The 24,356-nt window shown below is 54.5% G+C and overlaps 1 protein-coding gene across 1 annotated transcript in view; it reads right to left on the bottom strand.

The window, feature by feature from the left end:
- ARHGEF17 (Rho guanine nucleotide exchange factor 17) overlaps positions 1-24,356 on the bottom strand; it is a 58,520-nt gene that overhangs the window by 5,991 nt on the left and 28,173 nt on the right. Inside the window, exons 2-13 of the mRNA XM_019975300.2 lie at positions 13,510-13,587; positions 8,122-8,304; positions 5,339-5,455; positions 5,030-5,122; positions 4,598-4,774; positions 4,255-4,305; positions 3,904-4,013; positions 3,732-3,817; positions 2,045-2,163; positions 1,531-1,744; positions 796-869; positions 45-244 (exon numbers count right to left, since the gene is read on the bottom strand). Coding sequence (XP_019830859.2) covers positions 45-244; positions 796-869; positions 1,531-1,744; positions 2,045-2,163; positions 3,732-3,817; positions 3,904-4,013; positions 4,255-4,305; positions 4,598-4,774; positions 5,030-5,122; positions 5,339-5,455; positions 8,122-8,304; positions 13,510-13,587 — 1,502 coding nt within the window. The remainder of the gene's footprint in view (positions 1-44; positions 245-795; positions 870-1,530; positions 1,745-2,044; positions 2,164-3,731; positions 3,818-3,903; positions 4,014-4,254; positions 4,306-4,597; positions 4,775-5,029; positions 5,123-5,338; positions 5,456-8,121; positions 8,305-13,509; positions 13,588-24,356) is intronic.

Below are 24,356 nucleotides of genomic sequence, written 5' to 3'. Positions count from 1 at the left end.
GCCCCGCCCTTCACCCCGCCTGCCCCCGTCCGGGCGGCCCTCACCGGTGGCAGCAGCGCTGCAGACCTGGCACCGCCCCGATGCAGAGGATGCGAGCGGAGCAGACTGCGATGCAGGCCTCCACATCGGGCTCAGCGCGCAGGCTCAGCAGACACACCTGGCCCACGTAGCCGTCGCTGTTGCACACCCACACCTCGGGGGTGGGCTCGGGGCAGCTGCTCAGGGTCGGGGCTGCGCACGAGAACTGCGGAAGGCGCCAAGGGACAAGGGAAGGTGAATGGAGGAACTGCTGCCAGCTCCACACCGCTCTCCAGGCCCTCCTGGATTCTCAACACACCTTTGGCATACACGTGCACACATACAGCACACGTGACTCTTTACGCATCAAATGCACACATCCTTCTGTGACATACATTCATATATGTCTGTGTACACAGATATCCACACACACATATATACCGCAAATATGGTCACACATACCTGTGTATGTGTAACAAATGAAAAAAATGGTAACTTTGTCCATATGTATATAGACTCATACAAGCATATGAATTAGACACTTGCACATCAATGGTATAGCCTTTGTTCACATGCAAAGATGCATAAATGCATGGATGTACCCATATACATATGACACATATGTAGTGTCCATGTGCTTGTGCAGAGAGCTGCACTCTCAGACACAGGGAACCACTGCAATGTTCAAGACGTACACAATGCTGGACAAAGAACAAAAACACATGAACACATGCTGGCTTAGAACACACGCACCCAGGTACCCGGGTGCATACACACCTGCATGCCGCTGCGGGTTTTCATGATGGGGATGGCCTTCAGGAATTCAGGGTCTAGACAGCTTTTGCTGGAGGCTGTAGTGGAGATGGATGGACAGACAGACACTGCTTAGCATTCACCTTACCCTGGCCCTGACCTTGCTCATTTCTCTTCCTCTCCTGCCCCTCAGGGTCTCTCTAGGGAGAATGAGGTGACTGGTTGTTATGTCCTGCTTGTCCTTGGCCTCAATTTTCCCATCTGTACAATGTGAGAGGTAGACCCAGAGGTCTCTAAGGATTTTCTATGGACCTGTTCAACAGTGCTCCCTGATCCAGGCCTGCTGTCTGTGTGTGTGGTGGAGGTACGAGGTCCTAGTCACCCACTCCCATGATAGGGCCCCTGCCCTACGCTGACCGTATCCACTGAATCCCTGCCAAAGAGCCCCTAAGTGAGTGAGTAAAAGTCATTCAGTTGTGTCTGACTCTTTGCGACCCCATGGACTATACAGTCCATTGAATTCTCCAGGCCAGAATACTGGAGTGGGTAGTGGTTCCCTTCTCCAGGGGATCTTCCCAACCCTGGGGAAGTCCTGTATTTCTCTGCAGAAGTCTCAGTCCACCCTTCCACTGGCAGGGACTGGAACACAGGACATGGCAGTCCTGAGATTTCTGGCTCCTGATGTCACATACAGCTATAAGATGCTGTCCCCTGCTTGAAGGTTCTGGGAGGAGGACACCACCCTGGGCCCTGGCTTACCCAGTTTCCTCTTGGCCTCATCAAAGGCCTGCTCGAAGCCGAGGCGGGCATCAGGGTGGGGGAAGTCAAAAATGAAGGAGTCGGTGCCCTCGGGCCTCGTGGTGCACAGCTCCAGCTTGGTAGGAGGGAAGGAGAGTGCGTAGCACAGGGCCTGCTTCTCCGACAAGTCCCGGTGCATGGCAGCTGAGAGGTCCCGCAGCGCATCATCCAGGCTCTGCAGGGATAAGGGTCCAGGCCTCAGGGCCTCCCTTCCCTGCTCAGCTTACTCCTGCCCTGGGGATGGGACTGGGCATCTGCCTCTCCCCTCAGACAGAAAACGGGACTCTACTTCCCGGAGACAAAGAGGTAGCCTGGATCCTGCACAGACATGGTGGGCCCTCCCGACTCCCTCAGCTGGGGATGGAGCTGTGTCTCCAACCCGCAGGCCTGGAACATGACTTCCTTCAGAGATGGGATGAGGCTGTACCCTTCCCCCTCAGACCGGGTGAGGGAATCTTAGGCAGAAGAAGCAGACCTGGTGGGGGAAACCGAGGCTCTCCGAGAGCTTGCTCATCTGGCCCAGGGTGGTCAGGTCCTCGTCCAAGCGGCTGATCGCCTTCTGGATGTTCTCTCGATTGGCAGCTTGAGATGCCCCTAGTGGGGACAGAGGGAGGCCATGGGCAGATCCAGAGACAGACAAGGTCAGGCTTGGACAGACACTCCTCCCCTTCCTCCCAACTTGCAGATGGGTGCGGGGAGCAGCCTGACAAACTGAGAGCTTGTAAACCGCCGGACCTCGGGTTAGCATCAACCCCAAAGTTAATGGGCAGCTTGGAGAGAAACTCCAGGCCCGAAAGCAGGGCCTGGGCCTGGTTCACAGCCACCGGCCACAGGGTGTCGGTCCCTTGGAGAACTCCCTGGAAGAGCACATAGAACAAACAGCAGACAGCTCCCAGGTTATGCAGACTCCAGCTGATGCTGGACTGCTGTGGTGGTGCCATCTCCCACAGGGGAAGTCAGCTGGGCAGGCAGAGCCTCAGGCAGTCAAATGTGCTGACCCAGGGACTCAACTCCCCCCACAAAGGAGGGGCAATGGGCTGATGACCTAGATTTCCCTGGTCCTGTCCCATACTTGATCCCTGCCAAGTACGGGCCCCACAGACCAGCTCAGCATCCCGCACACTCCACACTGCCTGGCTAGGAGCGTTCACAAATGGGCTGAGTAGACAGCAGTGGAGTGGACTAGACAAGAGAGGCCTGAGGACATCTGCTCCTTCTGAGGGAAACTGTCCCCCAACAACCCTCTACCACCTGGGCAGCCACGCTTTCTTCCCTATGACCCTTCCAGTCTCTGGCCACAGCTGACTGGACCAGGGGTAGACACTTGACCTAGAGGCACTCATTTTATCCACCAGCCTGTTCTTTAGTGAAAAGAGATGAATTGGACCAATCATCAGCTTGCCTTCCTACGTAGGGGCCGGTGTGGGGCAGGCCTGGGTTCACCAAGGGGCTGAGTGAGCCCCTGCCTCACTGGGTCTGACTTGCCTGCCAGTCCCAAGGTGCCCTCACCACCAAATGACCACCCTACTCAGGAGGGTGGACTGCGCCTCCTGGAGCAACTGGGGCTGAGAGCTGAGGGAGAAAGGCCACGAGGCAGACAAGGCCGTGATGGACCACGGGAGTTACGAGGAGGCGAGAAAGCTGAGAGCAGTGAGATCTGGCACAGAGGGGGTGGGCGGGGGTGGGGTGGGGGGAACACGCTCACACCGCAGGAGGAACAGCGCTTTGAAGCTGCCTCAGCTCCCGACAGTCTCAGCCCCAAACCAAAGGATCATTCTAGCCAGCTTTCTGATTGGCCTGAGTTGAGTGTGCCCGTTCCCCAGGCACCAAACTGCTGGACCAGAACAGTGCGCCATCATCTAAGATGAGGTGCATACAGGCACCTGTGCAGTGAATCAACCGCTACGGGCGTGTCTGCGCTCCCTGCAGCACTGCAGCCCCAGTCCCCCGCCAGCCCGCGGCAGGCCCCTGCCCAATCAGAAGGTGGTCGGTCTGGCTCCGTGGGACACAAACTGGATCCTGCATGCCAGCACCCTTGGACAGGATGAGAAAGCGAGGCCCAAAAGCAGAAGAGCAGGTGCACAGCCAGCCAGCCTGGTCACGGCTCAAATCCTCCAGGTGGGCTTCTCCGAGGAAGACCCCCTAATACCCAGCACCCCCACCTTTGATGATGTCCGCGTCGTCCAGCGGCAGCTTCCACAGCAGCTTGTACTTGCTGGCCGTGTCGATGACGCTGGCTGCCGTGTACCTGTGGGGAGCAACAGGGGTGCTCTGGCCAAGGCGGGGGAGTGGGCCCAGGGAAGGACAATGGCCTCAAGCACCCTGGCCACTCACAGGCTCATGGAGCTGCGCCGCAGGGAGCCCGACTTCCGCTTCAGGGTGGTGCAGACGATGAGGTCCGTGAACAGGAAGAGGGACCGGTCCTTCTTGCCACCGACTGCCTTCTGTGGGGCCCGAGACAGGATTCAGGCCCAGAGGCCCTCCCTCCTGCCCACCGTGCCCAAGGCGGACAGCCAGGACGAGGGAGGGGAGGGCCTTCCCGATGCCCAGAAGCAAACTGGGCCTTGACCCTGGGCTCCTGCTGGGGTGGAAGAGCAGGAGGCCAGAAGGCAGCAGCTGTGAGCAGAGAAGGTAACCAAGCAGGGAGGTGGGGGACAGGCGGGCAGACAATGGGACACTTCTTACCACTTCAATGACCATCTCCTGCCTCAGGAACCGCCGCAGAGGGGCCTGGAGCTGTGGGGCAGGAGGGACAAGGCGTCCTGAAGGCTCATTATGAATTCTTTCCCCTCCCCAGACCCTAGTGACCCTTGGCCCCACTCATGGGCCAAGTCAGTAGGAGCAACACGTTGTCCACCCTCTCAATGCTGTGTCATCAGGCCATGGGACATACGGCCAGAAACAGACATGGGGGAGGACACAGATGCGAACCGCGATGGACGCAAACACACTGCAGCCATGAGCACAGTTCCAGGTGGCCGCAGATGTGGACACAGGCGTGGGTGGGGCCAGGCGAGACGGCACTCACATCCTCCATGCCCTCGATGTGGGCCTCAATCTCCTGCAGCACGCGGGCGTGCCGCTCTGCCTCCTCAGCACTTCGCACACCCTTGTTGATGCGCTCGGCCACCTGCTTGATGTTCCGCTGCGCGTCCAGCAGGAGAGGGTAGTCCGGGTGGTCCTCAGGCGTATGCTTCAGGAGGTCCTGGGTGGAAATGGGCGGTAAACCCGTTTAGCCTGTCAGGCTCTGGGGCCCCACAGTGACTGCTGGAACAGAAGAGACTGTGGGTAGACTCTAGAAAGAACTTTCCTATCTGGACCCTGCGGCTCCACTAGGTGGGGACCACTGAGCCCCCTGCATCCCCACATGCCTCCAGACTTTGCCCACCTGCCTACCCAGCCCCATGACCTCCTGCCCACCCAGCCCCACGCCTACCTGCCCACCCAGCCCCATGCCCACCTTCACCAGAAGCTCGTAGCGTGGGATCCGCTGCACAGGCTTGATCATGAGGTCGGACAGTGCCTGCTTCTCCTTGTTCTCACGCATGCTTTGCTGAAACCCGAAATAGGGTTGATGGGCACCCAAGTGAGGTATGACCAGCAAAGATGGAAACGTCCAGGGACAGACAGGTCCCCAGTGAGCCCCTCCAGCTCTGAGGGGAGACACGGACCCACAAGCTAGGGCTCTGGGGTCCAGGCTGGGGGCTCCTGAGACCCCCAAAGCTGACCCAAGAAGGGTGGCCTCCATCCCCCTGCCTGGCCCAGGTACCTCCAGGAACTTGAGAAAGGCAGGCCTCGCCTCCTTAGCCACACGCACGGCATCCTTCGCATTGAGAAAGTTATCGATGTAGGCAGAGTAGATGTTGACCAGGACGTCCTTGGAGAACTGTGGATGAAGAGGCAGGTTGGGACCCTCAAGGTGTCCCCTCCCCACCTCACCCTGTCCAGGTTTCCACTGATTCACGAGCCAACATCTAACTCTTCCCTCCATCTGAAAATGACACGGTCTCTAAGGGATAGGGCATGTGCTACCACTGTGATGTCTGTACATGTCATATGTATGACTGTGTGATTAGGCGTGTGCATGTGCGTGCAGACACACAGGTGCACTCAGACCAGGCTCTCTCCCTCCCAATGGGGCATTTCATCCCCTGGTCTCCAACCAGGCAGGTCTCCCTCCTCGCTGTCAGCTGAGTGACACAAACTTGTTCCTGCTGCTTGGCTTTTGCTCACGTAATTCCCTCCAGCAGGAAGGCCCCTCCCCCATCCAAATCTCACCCACCCTGGCAAGGCGGAGCTCCAGTTCTGCTGCCTCCAGGAAGCACTACTACCCTGAAGAAGGCTCAGCTTGGAACTATACCTGGCCTCTGGCCTCCCTGGCCCCTCAAGGCAAGCCTGCCAGCTCCAGGGAGTAGGTGCTCCCATCCCTCCCAGTATGCTCTGCCCGGTGGCTAACACCTGATGGCTGGGCTCAATGTGGATGTTCTCGGCAGAAGCCCCAGCTGGGCATTAGGACACCCCAGTGCCTGTCTCAGCTGCGCCATGGAATGACTAGCTGACCTGTGGTGGTGTTTCTGGTCCCCTCTGGGTCTCCAAACCCATGTTTCTAGGTTCTTAATGCCAATCCCCACCCCCCATCAGATGTGCTGCAGGGCAGAGGCTGATGCAGCTCAGGGATAAAGACAGCCTCCCCTGAACTCCCCCCAGTCCTGGGACAGGACATCCTACGCCAACCCCTCCGGGGGAACCAGGGCTTCCACTGCTACCCTTGGTTAACATCAAGGTCCAGACAGGGAGGGGATAAACCCAGTGACACTGAGAGCTGAGACAGACTGGAGATGTCAGCACTCAAGCTGGGGTCCCACCACCGCCAAGCCAAGGTTCCTGTTACAGCAGTTTCCAGGTCAGCAGGCACCTTCCAAGACCTTCTTAGTAAGCCCAAGGCCCACCCCATCACATCACAAACACATGCAAACACACCCACATCCCATAGAAATAGATTAAGTGTTTTTCACTAGTAGAATTTTCTGGAAGGAGTTTTAGAGTTTTATTTTTGAAATTATTTGGCTCTGAGTAAGCATTTAGTTTGTGTTTCACTATGATTTCTCATTCATCATCATGCTTTTTTTGGAATTCTGGCAAAATAAAATGTAACTTAAATTTTTTCAAATGTAATTAAACTATGTAAATGAATACTAAATTTAACAATTAAAGAAAATGGCATGTTATGTTTTGCAGACATTTAGTTGAATGTTTATTCGTTTCACTTTTACAGTCCTTTTTAAATTATCAAGCCAATGCCTTTCCTAAGGTCTCAATCACTGTTGTAGGATTTTAAAAAGCTCGCAGGTGGAATTTTGTCTATGGTGAAAGGGACAAGGGGTGGGGCAGAGCATGGGCGCTGGAACCAGGTTTTTTGGGTTGAATCCTCTACCACTTACTGTGATTTTTTTAAAAATATCATTCGTTCATTTATTCGGCTGCACTGGGTATCAGTTGCAACATGCAGGATCTAGTTCCCTGACCAGGGATTGAACCCGGGCCCCCTATATTGGAAGCATGGAGTCTTAGACACTGGACCAGTAGGGAAGTCCCTTACTAACTGTCACTTTGATCGGGTTATTTTCTCTCTCTATGTGGCAGAGTCATCAACTTTATTTTTTGCTTGTGGGTTTTTTTGTTTTTTTTGGCCTCGCACCACACAGCTTGCAGGATCTTACTTCTCAGATGAGGGTTTGAACTCAGGCCCTCAGCTGTAAAAGCATGGAGTCTTAACCACTGGACCTCCAGGGAATTCCCAGAATCATCAGCTTTAAACTTGGGAATAATCAATCATAGCTACCTCCTTAGTGTCATTGATATATATACTGTATTTAGAATACCTAGCACATAATAAATGCCAAATAGCCATTATTATTAAAACGCCTGATGGAGAAAAGTACTAGTCAGGACTAGGCCGGTGTCAGCATCAAGCCCAAGTCCAGGGTCAGGACCAGGACAACTGTTTACATTCAGGTTAAAGTAGGGGTTGAGGTCAGTACCATCATCCATTTGAGGTCTGGGTCATAGTCAGTGGCAGCTCAGGGTCAGGCAGGACTAGGGTCAGGTCAGTGTCAGCAACTGGTTTGGGGGTTTAGTCGTGTCCGACTCTTTGCAACCCCATGGACTATAGCCTGCCAGGCTTCTCTGTCCATGGGATTTTCCAGGCAAGAATACTAGAGTGGGTTGCTATTTTCTTCTCCAGGGGATCTTCCCCACCCAGGGATCGAACCTGGGTCTCCTGCATTGCAGGTGGATTTTTTACCAACTGAGCTACCAGGGAAACTGTCAGCAACTGGGGCTGGGTCCAAGGTCAGGGTGTCTAGCTGGGGTTGGGCTGTCAAGGTCAACCCAGGATCGGGGGTCAGTGCCAGTGTCTCGCAAGCTCTAGGGGTTGGATCGGGGATCCGAGTCCATCTCGGAGGTGGGGGTGGGGTCCAAGGCCGCATCCGGTCTCTTGGAGCGGCAGGGCTGTGGGGCGGGGGTGTAGCAGTGGACGGCAGGGCCACTCACCGACTGGACAAGCAGGTCTCCCACCTTCTGCTGCGCGTGCCAGTTCTGCACACAGTGCCGCACCTGCTCCAGGAACTGCTCGTGGTGCTCCAAGAGCTCCGGGATCTGGTCGAAAATCTCATCCACCAGTGACGGGTCACAGAGCAAGGAGTTCTCCGGCTGCTTCAGTGGCTGCATATAGCCCTGGAGGAGCCACAGGGTCGGTGCCAGTCCCCTCAGAGAGATGGCACCCCAGCCCGCCGGCCCAGGTATACACAAAATCACCTGGGCCTGCTGCTCAGTGGCCCTGCCTCCAGGATCTCCCTCATTAACCTGGGAGCTCCAGGAGGGCGATGGAAAGATCTAGCCCCATCACCCTCACTCAGCAACCAGGGTCTGGCACAAGTTGGGGGTGAGGGGTGTCGGGAAAGATTTGTTGGATGTGTGAATGAACAGAGCTTAGAGTGAGGAAAGCAAGAAGACTGGGCTCCTGGGAGACTCCACACACTAATTCAGCAAATTTTTTTTTGCGCATTTACTATGTGCCAGGTACTATTCTAAAAACTGGGAGACAGCAGTGAACAAGAAAGGCCAAAATCCCTGCCCAGATCGAGCTTACAATCTAGTCAGACGAAATACACAAATTAAATATATAAATAAATAAAAACCACGTCATCGAATCTAAGATGCATCAGTACTCTTCTTTACCTCAAAAAAAAAAAAAAATGCTGTCAATTAAGTTATTATAGGCCATCAACTATGGGATGAACCTGGATTTCAGAGATGGTAAAATGTGAAGAATGTGTTTTAGAATCAATTACATGCAGAAATCCTGTGGTAAATTAAAAGACCATAATTGCTGTGGGTTAAATAAAGTAGAGAGAGGTATGGAAGGGTATATGGAAAGTTATTGAAGGCTTATTTGACAATATCCGAAACACTGTTTTCAGATCTTCTGGTCAATTAATGACTAAAACTCCCATTTTTCACTTCAAATCCACATTCAGAGCTATTTCCTGAGCTTGAATAGCCCTGCTCAGTGGCTAGTGGCTCATGTAGATGTCGCCCTCTACTGGCCTAAACTGTAACTACAAGCCAAAGAAACTAGGCTGTTTGAAAAAGTATATGGAATGCTGCAATCAAATTTACATCAAACATAAAAAAAAAAAAAAAATAGCTTGTTCTAAAACAAGTTTGAGAAAGTAAAGCTCAACGGAATGCTCTCGCCTGGTCTGAGATTCTGGAAAGGCAGAGGGGGCGGGGGTGACAGGACACTCGCAGCCTTTCTCTCACAGCTCCCAGGCTAGTCTGAGCCCCGGCAGGATCTCTGCCAGGGTCTGCTGCCCGAGGAGTGGGAGTTAAACCGCTCACTTCTGGGTCCTAGCGCCTCACACAGAAGCCTGCATACCAGTTGGAGGAAAGAATAAACAGCGACAGGGACCTCGATGGAGAACCTGCTAGGAGCCGACACCTGCACTCACCCACCACACACTTGCTGAGCAACTACTGTGCGTCCTGCTTTCTAAGCACGAGCTGCATCTGCGGGCAGACAAAAGTCCCTGTGCTTGTGCATCTGACAATTTAGTGGACGGAGGGAGACAACAGCACCCTAAGTGACAAGATTATTACAGTGCATTAGAAGGTAGTAAGTGCAGTGGGAAAAAAGACAGAGCGGTTGGTCAGGGAAAGCAGTGCTGTTAGCTGGGAATCTGCAGGTTGCAGAAAGACTCAAAGGGTGATGGTGACACTGAGGAAAGGGTGCACCCTTAGGAGCTGGGTTCAAATCCCACCTCTTTCTGGCTGTTAACCTTGGCATTTAACTTCTTCCTTCACTGTGAACTCCTGGCCCTCAGGAATAATACAAATCAACTTGAGTGGCAGCAGTCACTGCGAGGGATCACCAGGGCTGTAGAGTCCAGTCTCCACCCTAGAGTGAGACTGACAGGGATTCAACCCGGGCTATGGCACTCGTTCCCACTGTGAACCTGAACCAGTTGCTTTACCTCTCTGTGAGCAGTTTCATCATCTGTAAAATAGGGGTCTATAGTGAGGTTTATATGAATTAACTTATATAAAGCACACATATTAAGCACCCAATAAATGTTAGCTTTTAGTATTACTGCTTGCTATGTTCCCTCCAGAAGTCATATGTTGAAACGTAAGGCCCGATGTGGTGGTTATTTCAGGGTGGGGCCTTTGGCAGGTGAGCAGGTCATGAGGGTGGAGCTCTCACAAATGGGATTTGTGCCCTTTGAAAGAGAGCTCCCTCAGCCCTTCCACCACGGAAGACACAGTGAAAAGACAGCTGTCTACAGACCAGGAAGCCGGTCCTCACCTGCACTTAATCTGCCAGCACTTTGATCTTGCATTTCCCCACCTCCAAAACTATGCGAAGTAAATTTCTATTTGTTTAGGTCACTCTATCAATGGAATTTTTACTATAGCACCCCAAACAGACTAGGATATCATTTAATAGATAGATGACTCTGAGCAGGTTTCTTCCTCCTTAAGCCTTCATTTCCTCAGGTGAGGAAGAGCATTATTATAATTTCTGCCTCACAAGTTTAATACAAGGATTAAAGGTGATTTTATAGATACACACACAAATGCGCATGCATGCATGCAGGCAGAATTGCCAGGCAGTATGTTAAATTATACATGCATCTCGTAATCTGCACCTGACACAGGTCTTATTATCATTCCCACTCAACAGACGAGGAAGCAGAGGCAGAGACTGGATCTATAACTTGCTCCAGATCACATGGCTGGTCAGGAGGTAGTGCCAAGTTTCAGCACCAGCGGCCTGGCTCCAGAGCTGTGCTCTGGACCCGTGGGTGGGACCTCAGTCCTCGACACAGCAGGGCTGCGTCGAGCGAGCTGGTCTCAGCTGACACTGTCTTTCCTGCTCTCGCCCTTCCCCTCTAGACACTCTGAGCCGGTGTCCTCAGCACCATCCCCCCTTAGCTCTTCCACTCGCAGGCCCTGCAAGCCTCCACATGTGCAGCCCGGCAGCCCTGAGATTCAGAGGCAGAGGGCATGCCCACCCCATCACCTTTCAATCTTCACACTGAGAAGAGGGCATGATTAGTTATATTTACAGGACAAAAATGCGGAGGCTCAGAGGAGTGAGATTATTAGACTAGCCATCACCCAGAAGGGAGCAAGTGACTAAATCCCTGGACTGATTCCCACGCCTTTGACTCCCACTTAGGGGACAACCAAGGACCGCCCAAGACCCCTGCACATCCATTCCTGCCTGGCAGCCAGGGACACCTCGTAAAAATGGAATTCCGGTGTGGCCCTCCTGTGACTTCCTTGGGCTCACAGTAAAGGTCAGCTCCTTGCCCAGCAGCCACACTGGCCACCTCCCTATTCCTAGTTGTTCTAGGCTTCCTCCAGCCGCCCAGCCCTGTTCCTGCCGTGTCCTCAACCTAAAACAAGTCCCTCCAAGCTTTCCCCTTGCTTAAATCCTACCTACCCGTCAGGTCTCAGCTAAACACCCCATACCCTGCCCCCAACACTAGGGCAGACCCCCATTCTGAGTTCTCAACGCTCTATGCATCTTAAAAAATACACACACACATACACACATAAATGATGTATTTTTGTGGTGTGATATATATATAGCATAAAATTTGCCATTTTAATCATTTTTAAGTGACTGGTTCAGTATACCCACATTAAAGTACATTCATGTTATGGACCATCACCACCATTCATCTCTGGAACTTTTTTTCATCTTCCCTGACTGAAACTCTGCACCCACTAAATACCAACTCCCCATGTCCCCCTCCCCAGCCACCGGCAGCCCCATTCTACTTTCTGTCTTTATGAATTTGGTTGGCCATTCCAGGTACCCCATATAAGTGGAATCATTCAGTATTTGTCCTTTTGTGACCTGCTTAGTTCACTAGCATAATGTCCAAGAACTTGTTGTAGCATGTGTCAGAATTTCCTTTTTGGCTGAACAATATTCTGTTTTAAGAATACTCTCCGTGCACTTTTACATCACCATGTGTCCTCACGCATAGCCTGTCTGGTTATTGTCAGTCTCTGCCACAGACTGTGAGCTCTGGGAGACAGGACCTCATCACTCACATTCACTGCTGAACCCTCCAGAGAACACTGCCTGCTTCATGGTGGGTTTGTGGAGTGAATGAGTGAATCCTTGGGATGTTTCCCCAGCCTCTCCCTTCTACCCCTCGCTCTTGCTCTGCCTAGGTGGTTTGAGAAAACCTGTCCCCAGTTATGACCACTAGGTCCCACTTTAGCTCAGACCCACACTCTTTATCCTGGGCTCCAGACCCTGGGCTTTCCAGACCCCCAGGTCTGAACCTCAACTCACCATCTCACTCCCCTTTTTCACAGAAGGCTCCTTTAGTGCCTTAGTCACCTAGGCCAGAGCCCAGGCACCATGACTTGGGCTTCCCCATCTTGCCCAATGCCCAACCAGTTACCATGTCTGGTCCGATTGGTCCACTTCCTAAATATCTGTCCCCAACTCCCCTCTCTGCAGTCTCCCCCCGGGGGGTGGCCTCTTCTCCCTTGCCTGGCCTCAGTGGCCCTGGCCTCCTCTTCTGCACCCTCCTCCCAGCAGTCAGATAGACTTTATAAAGCGTGAGTCAGACTACACACTGCCCCTGCTCAAAGCCTTTCAGTAGTTCCTGGGACCCTTGGTAGAGTCCAAATTCTCCTCCTGCTACTGAGGGTCCCTACCACATGAGCTCTGCTGGCTCCCTCAGCATCACCACAGGACTGACCCCTGTGCTCTGTGCTGGCCACATGGACTCCTGAAAGGGCCAGGTCTCTCCTTACTCGACCTTGCACAAGCTGTTCCTGCTACTGAGAAGACAGGGCAGAAGAAAACCAGCACGTCCTCCAGGGAAAATTCCTTTACCCTTTACCTCCCAAGTGCCCCCCACTCCAACCTGATGCCTTAAGAGCCCATATACTCAACTATGTCCCTAGCAGGACTGTCAATTCCTGCAGCAGAGGCTTGTCTCTTATTTGTCCTGGTGTTTCCTGTACCTGGAACAGGGCCTGACACATAGTGCATGCTAACATTTAATTCCATTCAACCAACATTTTTCCAGTCAGTGAATGAAGTGAAGGCGGGGTGGGGGGGCTGGTGGGACCAGAGGGGGTTCACAGACCTAAGCTCAGACCCAGCACTGCCAGGAGAGGTAGGAGGTCAGCAGGAGGAGGGAGCGTCTGCTGCTGGTGCCCCAGTCTGGCCTCCTTACGGCCCCTCTGCATTCACTCCTGCCCTGGAGGGAGCGTCCTCTGCGGATGGGTGGTGTGCCCTACAGTCATTCCTCTCTAACCTGGACCCTGGTGTTCCCACATGTCCAACAGCCACCCAAACTCAGAACGGCTGCGTTCAGGGACCCAGGCCACCCCAGGTCTCACCTGCATCAGAGTGCGCAGTGACTCCACATACGACTGCTCTGTGTCCAGCAGGGTCATGGTCACGTGCTTCCGCATATCCTGGGGGGACAGAAGGCAGAGGGTGAGCAGTGCCTTGTTCCTTTCACACGTGCCACCTGCAGTCACAGGGGCCCAGAGAGCCCACCCATGCCCTCTCCTAGGTCTTCAAGGTCTGTCCTCCCCAAAGCACCTTGGACCTCCACTCTCCAGGTCTGTGCTCGCGTGCTCCCCCTGCAGACAGTACCTGTCCCTGCAACTCCCAGCCTGCCTCCCCAGACCGCGCTCCTCAACTCTCATCTCTCCGCTCCCCTCTCCAGGCCTATTGGCAGCTTTGGAGATCTCCTGTTTACTTCTTGGCTCCCCTGTTGGACTCCTGAAAAGGACTCAAGAAAGTCAATAGCTTCTCACATTTGCGAAGGGCAATGCCTCCAGGCTACCCCTACTCCAGCTGCCAACTCCGAAAAACCCACCTCTGGACTGAGTACTATGGGGTCAGTCCCTACCCAGGGCTTCACATCATCCCAGAAAGTCAAAACTGTCACCTCCTGCTACAATAAAGAAAAGGTGGCCCAGAGAGGTAAGGGCAGTGCTAAATGTCACGCAGCAAGGCAGGGGCAGGGCTCAGCCCCTCTCAGACAAGGCTGGGTCCTGGTTCACTCAGTGAAAGAGGTTAACTGAGCCTTACTCCATGCCTGGCACTATTCTAAATGTCGTGCACTATTTTCTCCTTCTGACCATCCTGTGAGGTATGTGTGATTATTCTTCCCATTTTAAGGAGATCCAGGCAGCGATATCTCCATTCCGAGGCTCTGATGATCTGCATTATGGAGACTCACACCCATACCCTCTCAGGGGAAGGTGCATATCCCTGACAGGGCAGTCCCTGTTCTCTGGCAAGGTTTTTCTGGAAGTCAGTTTAGGGATGCCCTCTCTGTTTTCCATCCTGGGACTCAGCTCCCCTGCCCCTTGCCACCAGTTCCTATGCCTCTGGCCCATTCCTCCTCCAGGAAGCCTTCCCAGATGGCACAGCTCTAGGAGCTTCTCTCCCCAGGCAAGGACTCCACTCGAGGTCTCCTCCTCCAAGCTCCTGGAGTGGTCCTAAGCCAAGTCCCAACTCCGCTGGGCCCCAGATCTCTAGGGCTTATTCTCCCCTCACCACTCTCCTTCCCAGTCAGTCCTCGGTTTGGCCTCAACAGGAGCTTGGGCTCCAGCCATGAAGGCCTGCCAGTCAGCATGGATGCTCTTCGTGTGTGACGATGCCATGGTGAGTGTCTGTGTCTGTGGCCTCCCTCTAGTCCCCACCCCGGGAGCCTCTCAGGGTTGGGACTCAGCCGGTGGAGCAGGGCTGATCACTACTGTGCACCAGTCTGTGTCTGCTGAGTGGCCTAAGCACTGGGCTTGCCCAGTCGGCCTGATTCAGCCACTGCTCACCCCTCTGCTCGTAGACACCGCAGGTCCCCCCCTCCCTCTGACTCAGGGACTTAGAGGTCAGGCCTGTCCCCAGGTCTGTACTACCACAAGGCATACTTTAAAAAGCAGGCCTCTATGCTAGGAACTCGGGGTGGGGTGTGAATGACACCCCCTAGGGGGAGGGGAAGAGGCTGGCTTGCCCCCTCCTCAGCGCTGTGCTCTGATGGGTAAGAAGGCACTGGATTCTGTCTCAGAGCCCCCAGCTACAGCCAGACCACCTATGATAGTGCTTCTGAGGCCTTAAAAAACCAGGGCAGCTTCCAGTAGGAGGCAGCACCACCTAGGCCCCTCGAGGATGAAAGCTTGGGAGGGAGGGCATCAAGGGCCAGAAGGGCCTCCCAAGGAAAGGCCCAGATGCCCAACCTCCTGCAGGGAAACACCTCAGCGTGTCACAGATGTGGCCTCACTTCAGCCTCACACTCACAGCTCTATGACAGGACATATCATCGCCAATACAGAGATGAGGAAGTCAAGTCAGAGAAGTGGCCTGACTTGTCAGAGGTCACACAGCCAGTGACTGGCAGAGTGGGTAAGCGAGTCTCTTCAGTCACCTCATGCTAAGTCTTAGGGCCCAAGAACTCGGAGTTCTCACTCAGACTGCCTAGCCAGCCATGAGCCACAGGGTCCCCAGCCTGGCCCTTCCCAGCTGTGTGACTGTGGGTGGTTACCTAACCACCTGGACTTCTACATTTTCCTCTATGAAATGGAACAAATAACACCTCCCACCCAGTGCTGGGAAAGCGAGGACCTGAGGAGCAGGGCAGCTCTCTGCACACACTGGGTCTTTAAGGACCATCCTCACTGTGTCTCGGCAAGGTTGCTTATCTACATCCGTCTCCCTGCTGGACAGGCAGCTCCGACTGTAGGATCAGGCCAAACTCGGCCCTGGGTGGCACAGCCCCCTCCTCCAGCACTTCCCCAGGCCCAGCAGTGAGGGTCATGGGCAGGGAGGCCTCCTGAGGGAGGCAGGGCGGGCACTGGGCCTGATGGCCCAGAGCTGGGGTTAGTAACTCATGCAGTGAGGCTGACGCTGCAACAGCCGCCTTTCCAGCCTCCTCCCTGCTCAAAAGCACAGCAGGCCGTCACTCAGCTGTCAGGTAGAGGTACGGAAAACAAGGCCAGCTCCCTGTCACTGCATTGAGCGCCCCTTCCGCACGTGCCCAGACACGGGTGTGAGTATCAGTGGGGGCCAGGGGAAGCAGGGGACAGGCAGTGCAGCTGTCAACCAGATCAGCAGGCACACCTGTTCTGGGCGGGACAGCCCTGTAGGCCCAGCCTCCCCCAGAGCCTCTCACCCCTCAGCAGCCCCAACCCCAGACCTTCACTACACGGGGCACTGAAGGGGGAGGGGACGTGGGGCCCAAGGGATACAGCAGGAGGACAGGGCGGGGGGGCTCTCCTACCAGTATAACTGGGACGTCATGACCCAAAGCCCGAGACTCCTACATATGCGGCATGAAGACAGAGACATGTGTACAGAGAGCCGTAAGGCCAGACACCCCACAAAGAGAAAGAATGCATCCAGGTCCTTAGAGAAACACACAATGCAGCACAGGGAGGAGGACAAAACCACAGCCCCCACTGGAGCCCAGGAGAGCGAACAATCAGAGTCCAGGCCCAGAGAGGCACACAAAGCACAGAGACCGCGGGTGGAAGTCTCCCCCTACCCCGCAGGGGAGCACACACTGAGCCAGGAATGGGGACACCATCCCTGCCACCCCAGCATGACGCCTCCCAGGCCCAGTGACTGCAGGGAGAGGATGGCAAGGAGGGGAGCAAAACTGACCGCCCTTAGCCCCCAGCACATACGTTCATCCTGAGACAGAGGCTGGCAAAAGCCTGTGGACCCAGGGTACCCTGGTGACAGCCTCAGCCTCCAGGCTGACCTGTATCGGCGCTCAGCACAGGACTGCCAAGCACTGCTGGGTCTCAGGGTGCAGGCCTGCTACCCAGCTGAGCTTGCCAGCCCTTCTGCCATCCCCAGTTTGCATTCTGGTGGCACCAAACCTCAGCATCTTGCTAGCCACATCACCCCTGCCAGGACTTCTCACACACCCTCCATCTCCCTGCCACCATCACTGATCACTGAGTCCCCAGCCCCACAGCCAGGCAGGCTGGGCCCCAGCATCTCTGCCTGTGCCTCCCCCAGTCCGGGGCGCCAGACTCCTAAGCCTTGGCCCAGGTCCCTCAATGCCCCTCCCCCTCCCCGTACCTGGGCCTCCCCGGGCTCCTCAGGGTCAGCGCTGTTGCTCCCCCCGGCGGGCTCCCCGGAGGCGGCGGCTGGGCCCAGATCGCGCATGTCTTCCAGCGCGATGGTGAACTGGGCCAGGGTCTTCACCATCTGTAGCATGCGGCCGGCCCGCCGCCGCCGCCGCCGCCGGGGCGGGGGCGCCGGGAGTCGACGGGCCCCCTCCCTCCCACCGAAGCTCCCTCCGCGGGGCTCAGCGGGGCCGCGGCGGCGGTCGCGCGGTATCAGTTCCAGCGGCGATCTGATGGCGGCGGCCGGGCCCGCGGCGCCGCTGTAGCCTCCTCCGCTGGGCGAGCGCGCCCTGCGAGCCCAGCGCGGCGCCGCCGGCAGCGCGGAGGGGAGGAGGGAGTCCCCCGCCCCCGGGCCACCCCGCCTCCTCCACTCGAGCCCCTCTCTCCCAACCCGCCAAAGGCGCCCCGCCTCGCCCCCGCAGCTTCGCCACACGGCGGCCTCCGGTCGCAGATCTATCTCCCTCTGTGGACACAAGTCTGCGCACACCCGTGGACAAAGGCGAGTACACTTTTTCCCACACCTGTACGCACGGAGGCACATGCAGGGGCATGCAAATGCCCACAGAGAACCAGCCCACATACATGGATGCCTGCCCTCGGTCCTCGACTAGTATACACGCGTGGGTCAGAGCCAAGGACACACACAACATAATCCCATACAGACCTGAACACTGACACACACATGAAACCGACCCAGTGCTGCAGGCAGCCACACGTGCTTCCGTGTTCATGCAACTGTAACCAGGCACAAATAGGCACACAAATTTAGGGATGTGCACACATACACATCCCTGGAAACTGTTGCTGTCCTCCATCCAGGGACACAGCACTTGGACCATGGAGGGGACTACCAGGGAACGGCGTACCCTGAGTCACTCCAACACCTGCTCCACCCAGTAGACCTATGTCCTGTGCTTGAGACAGTCCAAGAGGCTTTGAGTCCTATTCCTCTCTACCCCATCCCACTACCCCCACGGGTAGGGGGCTCAGGCATTTATAGGCACAGCCCCCACCACCACCAGACTGTCCTTCAGGATGCCTCCTGGTGGGATCCTCAGAAACTGTTCCCTAAATCCCAGGTGGTGCCCAAACCTATTCCAGACTGATTTAATCATGAGGGGTACACGTGAGCTTGGTTTTGTACCAGTTTCTACCTCACCATGGGGCTCTGATGTGCCCTGCAGCTGCCTGGGGAACTCATAATTCCCTAGTATACTGAAGGCTCCCACACTCACCACACTCCTAACGGATTCCCTCCCCAAACCTGCTTCCCTCTGGGTTTCCTGCACAGAGAACTCCTGACCCCATCAACCAGGCCAGTCCCAGTCCCTACAGCTCCCCCATGCTTGAGAGCCCCTTCCCCTGCCACTTCCGTCTTAACTGAGAGAAACAAACCAGGCTCTCTCCTACCCCAGGGCCCTGGCCCATGTCTCTTTTCTCGCCTACAAGTGCTTTTCTTTTTTAAAATTTATTTATTTGGCTGCACCAGGTCTTAGTTGCGGCATGAAAACTCTTAGTTGCAGCATGGGGGAGGTCTCGTTCACTGACTAGGGATCAAACCCAGGTCCCCTGCATTGGGAGCATGGAGTCTTAGCCACCGGACTACCAGGGAAGTCTCTACAAGTGCTTTTTCTTTTCCTTTAAGACTAGTTGTAGTGCAAATGTCATCTCAGGGAAGCGGTCCCTGCACCTCTGATTAGGTCAGGTGCAGCTGCTCTATGCTTTCAAAGAGCCTCAGTTTTTCTTAACCAGGTATCACAGATTAAAATTATACACTTGAGCTAGATTGATGCTCCTCTCTTCCCAAGAGACTGTAAGTTCCTTGAGGGCAGGGCACACGACCCTTTCATAAGCCATAGCCCTCTGCACATAGATGTTGGCTAATGAAACAACAACTCTAGCAATTCTTCCTTCTCCCTTCTCCCCACACACCAAGCAGTCCCCATCCAGAGGCAAAGAGCCCATGCAGGTCCCAGCTCATGAAACTTTCCTGGCATCCCCATGGCACAGGATCAATCCTTCCTGCTGGCCCTTGCAGCCTCCTATCCTGCTCTGCCCCACTGCCTCCCCATCCCCCTGTTTGGCTCTCAACTAAGGTGAATCCACACCCCCACACCCCTGGCCAGTAGCAGCATCTTCAGAGTCCCCAGATATCCAACACTAAAATTTTAACTCCCCAACAGACCAACCCTATGTAGCCAACAATGAAAACAGGCATAGGGAATTCCAAGAAAGTAGCAAGAGAAGACCGGGGTGACCTGAGCCTGGCAGGGGTCCCAGAGCAGTGAGCACTAACTACCCAGAGGTGGGGGTGCTCCCAGAGGCTGCACCAGGTGGCCGAGCCTGACACCTGATGGGTGCTCGCTAAGTCTGCCCTGCATAGTGAGAGAACCACTGATGAACCCATCTGTCTCTCCTGGGTCTCATGAGAGCCCCACCCTAAGCAACTCTTGAGCCAGTCTGCTGAGTGAAAGAACGAACGCAGGCAAGAGTGGGTGCTCTGCATGAACTCCCTTCCTGGTCCCTCTCTAGCAGTGGTTCTCAAAGTGCGTCCCTGTGCAACTCCTGGAGAAGGCAATGGCACCCCACTCCAGTACTCCTGCCTGGAAAATCCCATGGATGGAGGAGCCTGATAGGCTCCAGTCCATGGGGTCACTAAGAGTCGGGCATGACTGAGCGACTTCACTTTCACTTTTCACTTTCATGCATTGGAGAAGGAAATGGCAACCCACTCCAGTGTTCTTGCCTGGAGAATCCCAGGGACAGAGGAGCCTGGTGGGCTGCCGTCTATGGGGTTGCACAGAGTCGGACACGACTGAAGCGACTTAGCAGTAGCACCAGCAGCAGTGCAACTCCTGGGGCCCTGTTAGAAATGCGCATTCTCAGCCTCCCTGACACCACCCAAGGAGGCAGAAGCAGGGGTGCTCCGGGAGAGCCCAAGCCCTCTTCTGCCTCTGGTTTGGGACCAGTGAGACTCCCCACTTGTCACCTTCTGAGTGAGATAGACTGTGGACTTCCCTAGGGGCAGGGCCTGCTCCTCTTCCTCCTCCTCCTGGGCTCATAACATTGCAGGGAAGGTTGGGAACAGCCAGACCAGTTAACTGAGTGATGGTTTGAGCAAGGAGGATGGACACCAGTCCAAATAGCCAGGTCCCAAAGGTAATCCCACATGAGTAAAAGGGCCGGTGGTCCGAAGGCCTCACCCCAGGCCCATTGCTTGATCACTGTAGCTACTTAACTCCACATTTGGCTTTCTCTCTGAACACCTCCTCCCCTATTTGACCCTTTCCAGCTATATGACCTGGGTCTTCTTTCCTCTAAGTGGCTGCGAGGCAGTGCAGAGCTGGGGCTTGTTAGTGAGTTGCACTCATTCCCTCCAGTGGGACCAGGCCCTGCAGAGATGAATCCATTCTGGCTGGCACCCAGGAGCTCCCAGACAACACACAGGGCTCAGCAGAGGGAATCACTCATGCCTCAGGAAATGGGGGTGAGGGGTATTCAGGGAGGGCTTCCTGGAGGAGCCAGGCAGGTCCCAAGGTCAAGAGATCCAGAGGCAAGTGGGTGCCCAGAAGGCAGAGTTCACCAGAGGTCCCCGCCCTGGAGAGTGGGGTGAGGCCTGGTGCTGACGGCACTGTGGGCTGTGGCTGCTTCATTAAAGACGGCTAATTAGATCCAAGCCCATTGCCGTGGCAACACAGGGGCTAGTGGGGGTGGGGAGATGAGGGAAGCTGAGAGAAAGAACAGGAGTGCAGAGCTGCTGCATCAGGGTGTCCAGGCATCTCCCCGATAACAGCACAGGTATCAGAACTCCTCAGAGTCCAGTCAGCTGGGGTGGAGGCTGAAGATACCCCTGGGCAGCTTGGATTCTGTTGGAGCTCCTCTGAGCTCCCATTTCAGGCACAGATTTCTTTTCCTTTTGGGTATCTGCAGTTGTTTCAAGCGAATCTGGCTCAGAATAGTTTTTAATTGTTCAGGTAGTTGGTATAGGCCCATCTAGCCCCCCTCTTCATGCCCTAAACCCCACCACACCCCATACACCACCCTCCCCAGTGGCAGGAAAGAGCTCTGATCCACGAGGGCACCGCCTCACTCCAGGAGGCCAGCTGGGCACCCCTGCCAGCCCTGGGCGACACCAATCCTCCCGACCCTGACCTAGTCTGTGACTGCTTCCCCAGCTCTGAGGGAAGTCTAACAACTCTCCAGCCTGCCTCTGGACACACTCCCACCCCGAGCCCCACCAAAATCACCTGCAAGACCTCTAGCCCACTTAGGGCCATGTGAGCTGGGCCAACTGGGGGACCAGTGATGAAAAAGGACATACGGATGGACAAATGGATGGCTAATGAGTAATGGCTGAAAAAAATAACAGGATGGATTGATGATGGATGAATAAATAAATGGGTGGAAGAACAGAAGGATGAATCAATAAATGAGCACAAATGGACACACAGACACATGATCCAATAGATGAGAAGTTAACCGAGTTTTTATTTTATTCATTTGTTGACAGTTTAACAAATATTTATTGAGTACCTTCCAGGTACCAAGCATAGTGCTGGGTGGAGACTCAAAGGTAAGAAAAAAAGCCTGTGCCCTGTTGGGCACCACAGTCTGTGTGGGAAGATAGGAACTTGAAAACAAAAATGACAAGTACAGGTTCAGGGGTGGTGGGTCCCATCAGGCTCTCTCAGGCCAGGAGGGGTCTCCAGCCTTTCACATGAGCACAGATACATAAGTATTTACCAGCAGAATGTCTGGGCCCCAGAGCTGCTCAAATCAGAACACTGGGAACTCCATAATCTTAGAATCTTAACCACCACTCTTAACCATCACTAATGCTATTTAAACACTTTTCAGGTGCCAAGCACCCCACCCCTGCTTTCCAAGCCCTGGCTCTTTTGATCCCCACGGCAGTCCTACACAAAGGGTTTCGATACTGTTATCCCTGCATTTTACAAACAGGGGACCTGAGACTCAGGGAAGTCACCTACACGGTAAGCAGTGGAGCCTGGGTGGCTGCTTTCAGGGCCCGTGCTCTTAAACCACCACCTCCCCTGGGAAGAGCCCCCTCCACTTCCCCTGGGGCTCACCTGCCTCCCTGGTGCCCTAGTTGCCTGAATTGCCTTTCTGCAGCCTCATCTGTACTGAGACAATGACACATTCTCCTGACCCAGGTCGGAATTGATAGAAAACAAAATGCTGTCCATCCACAGGCAATGCTGGGATCACGGAGGCGCCTCTTCCCTGGGAACTGAGCCCTGGCTAATGGCCCAGATGGACTGTCTGCGTTCCTGACCCCACCAGTGTCCACGGGCATGGAGTTAGTACTGGATGTTCCCAACCTAATGGGCTATCCATTTCGCTGATGGCTGCTGCCCTTCTCAGGTCCTCAGGTTCATCAATGAAAGTTCCAAAAGAGGGATTTCTGGGCATAGCAATTAGGAGTGCAAACTGTGGAGCCAGACAGTTTGGGCTCAAATCCTGGTTCGACCAGGTGATATGACCTTGAGCAAGACTCTTTCCCTTCCTGGGGCCTCGGTCTCTCCATCTGTTCCTGTTTGAGACCCCTTCCCTCTTCCTCCCATCATCCATCCCTTCCCACGTCACAGCCTGTCCCTTACAGACCCTCCCTTCTGGGAGGAGGGGCCTCTCAAGGCTCCACCGAGTTCCCAGGCCTCAGGCAGCTGCAAGGGCAGTCTCCAAGCCACAGGACTCCCTTGGGACTGGCTGCTCTGGATGGGCCCCAGAATTCTGGGGAATGTGCTTTGAGAACAGGAAGGGGAGAGATCAAGGGCCTAAGGAGCCTCAGGTCCTTCCTGCCACAGGGTCACTGCCCCACTCAGGTCAGACAGTGCGCACTTGGAGGTGGGATTATGAGAGACAATACGTGTTTCAGCTGTGCAGGCTCATGCACGTGTCTGTGCATCCCTGTCAGTGGTCTTCTGTGGCCATGCGACTGCACAGCACCTCTGTGGGTGGTGATCCCTGTGGTTCTTGGCAGAGGTGGAAAGTGAAGGGGCCACATCAGTAAAAACCAAAAACAGCTATAGCTGAGCATTCACCATGTGCCAGGCATGGGAGAAGTACTTCACATCACTGTCTCATTTTATCCTCATAAGCAGTCCAGGGGAGTGTGGCAGCTTGCATTTTTCAGATAGCTATCACAGTATCTTCCATGACACATGGTCTTCTTACAGTGTGGTACTGACACTCTTCCTACAGAGTGATGAGGTTTATGTTCCCTACCCTTGAAACTGGGTGGACCTTTGTGACTGCCCCAACCAATAGAGTCCAGCAGAAGCGATACTATGTGACATCCAAAGCGAGGTGGTCCAGTGATTAAGACGTTGCCTTCCAACGCAGGGAATGCCAGTTCAATCCCTGGTCGGGGAACTAAGACCCCACATATGCCTCATAGCCAAAAAACCAAAACATAAAACAGAAATACTGAAACAAATTCAATAAAGACTTTTTAAAAATGCTCATTAAAAAAGAATCTTAAAAAAAGGCAAAAACAAAGCTAGGCCATACCCATGCCATGCTCTTTAAAAAAAGCAAAAACAAAGCTAGGCCACACCCATGCCATGCTCTTCTACCTTGCTCTTGAGTCACTCATTCTTACAGCCCAGCACCACGTTGTAAGGAAGCCCAGGTCACAAGCAGAGGCCATGTGCAGGCTACCCCAGCTGACAGACCGATGAGGTCCTACTCAAATACCAGCAGAAACTGCCAGACTTGTGAATGAGCATGACTTCAAGGTGAGTCCAGCCCAGCTACTACTTGACAGTGATTGCCCAAAAGATTCTGAGTAAGAGCCACCTAGCTGAGAAAGCAGGCCCAGAGAAGTGAAGAAGCCATAGTTATGGAGTCAGTAAGTGGCGGAGCTGGGATAAGATCCCAGAGTCCTTAATGTCCTGATGGGAGACATGAAGTAAGAGAATGATTTCTGCACAGACCCAGATTTCACTGTTGGTCCAGAGGGGTCCATCTGGGACCCCAACCTCTGTAGCACTAGAAAATCTCCCCACCCTTCCAGAAACCACCTCTGATGGCTGAAAGGATTGAGGGGGCAGCTCTCATTCTCTATGCTGGGACTCAGG

This window comes from Bos indicus, chromosome 15 (genome assembly GCF_029378745.1).
Source record: "Bos indicus isolate NIAB-ARS_2022 breed Sahiwal x Tharparkar chromosome 15, NIAB-ARS_B.indTharparkar_mat_pri_1.0, whole genome shotgun sequence".
Taxonomy (NCBI): Eukaryota; Metazoa; Chordata; class Mammalia; order Artiodactyla; family Bovidae; genus Bos; species Bos indicus.
The sequence above is the reverse complement of the archived record's forward strand: the minus strand, read 5'-3'. Positions and strand labels throughout refer to the sequence as shown.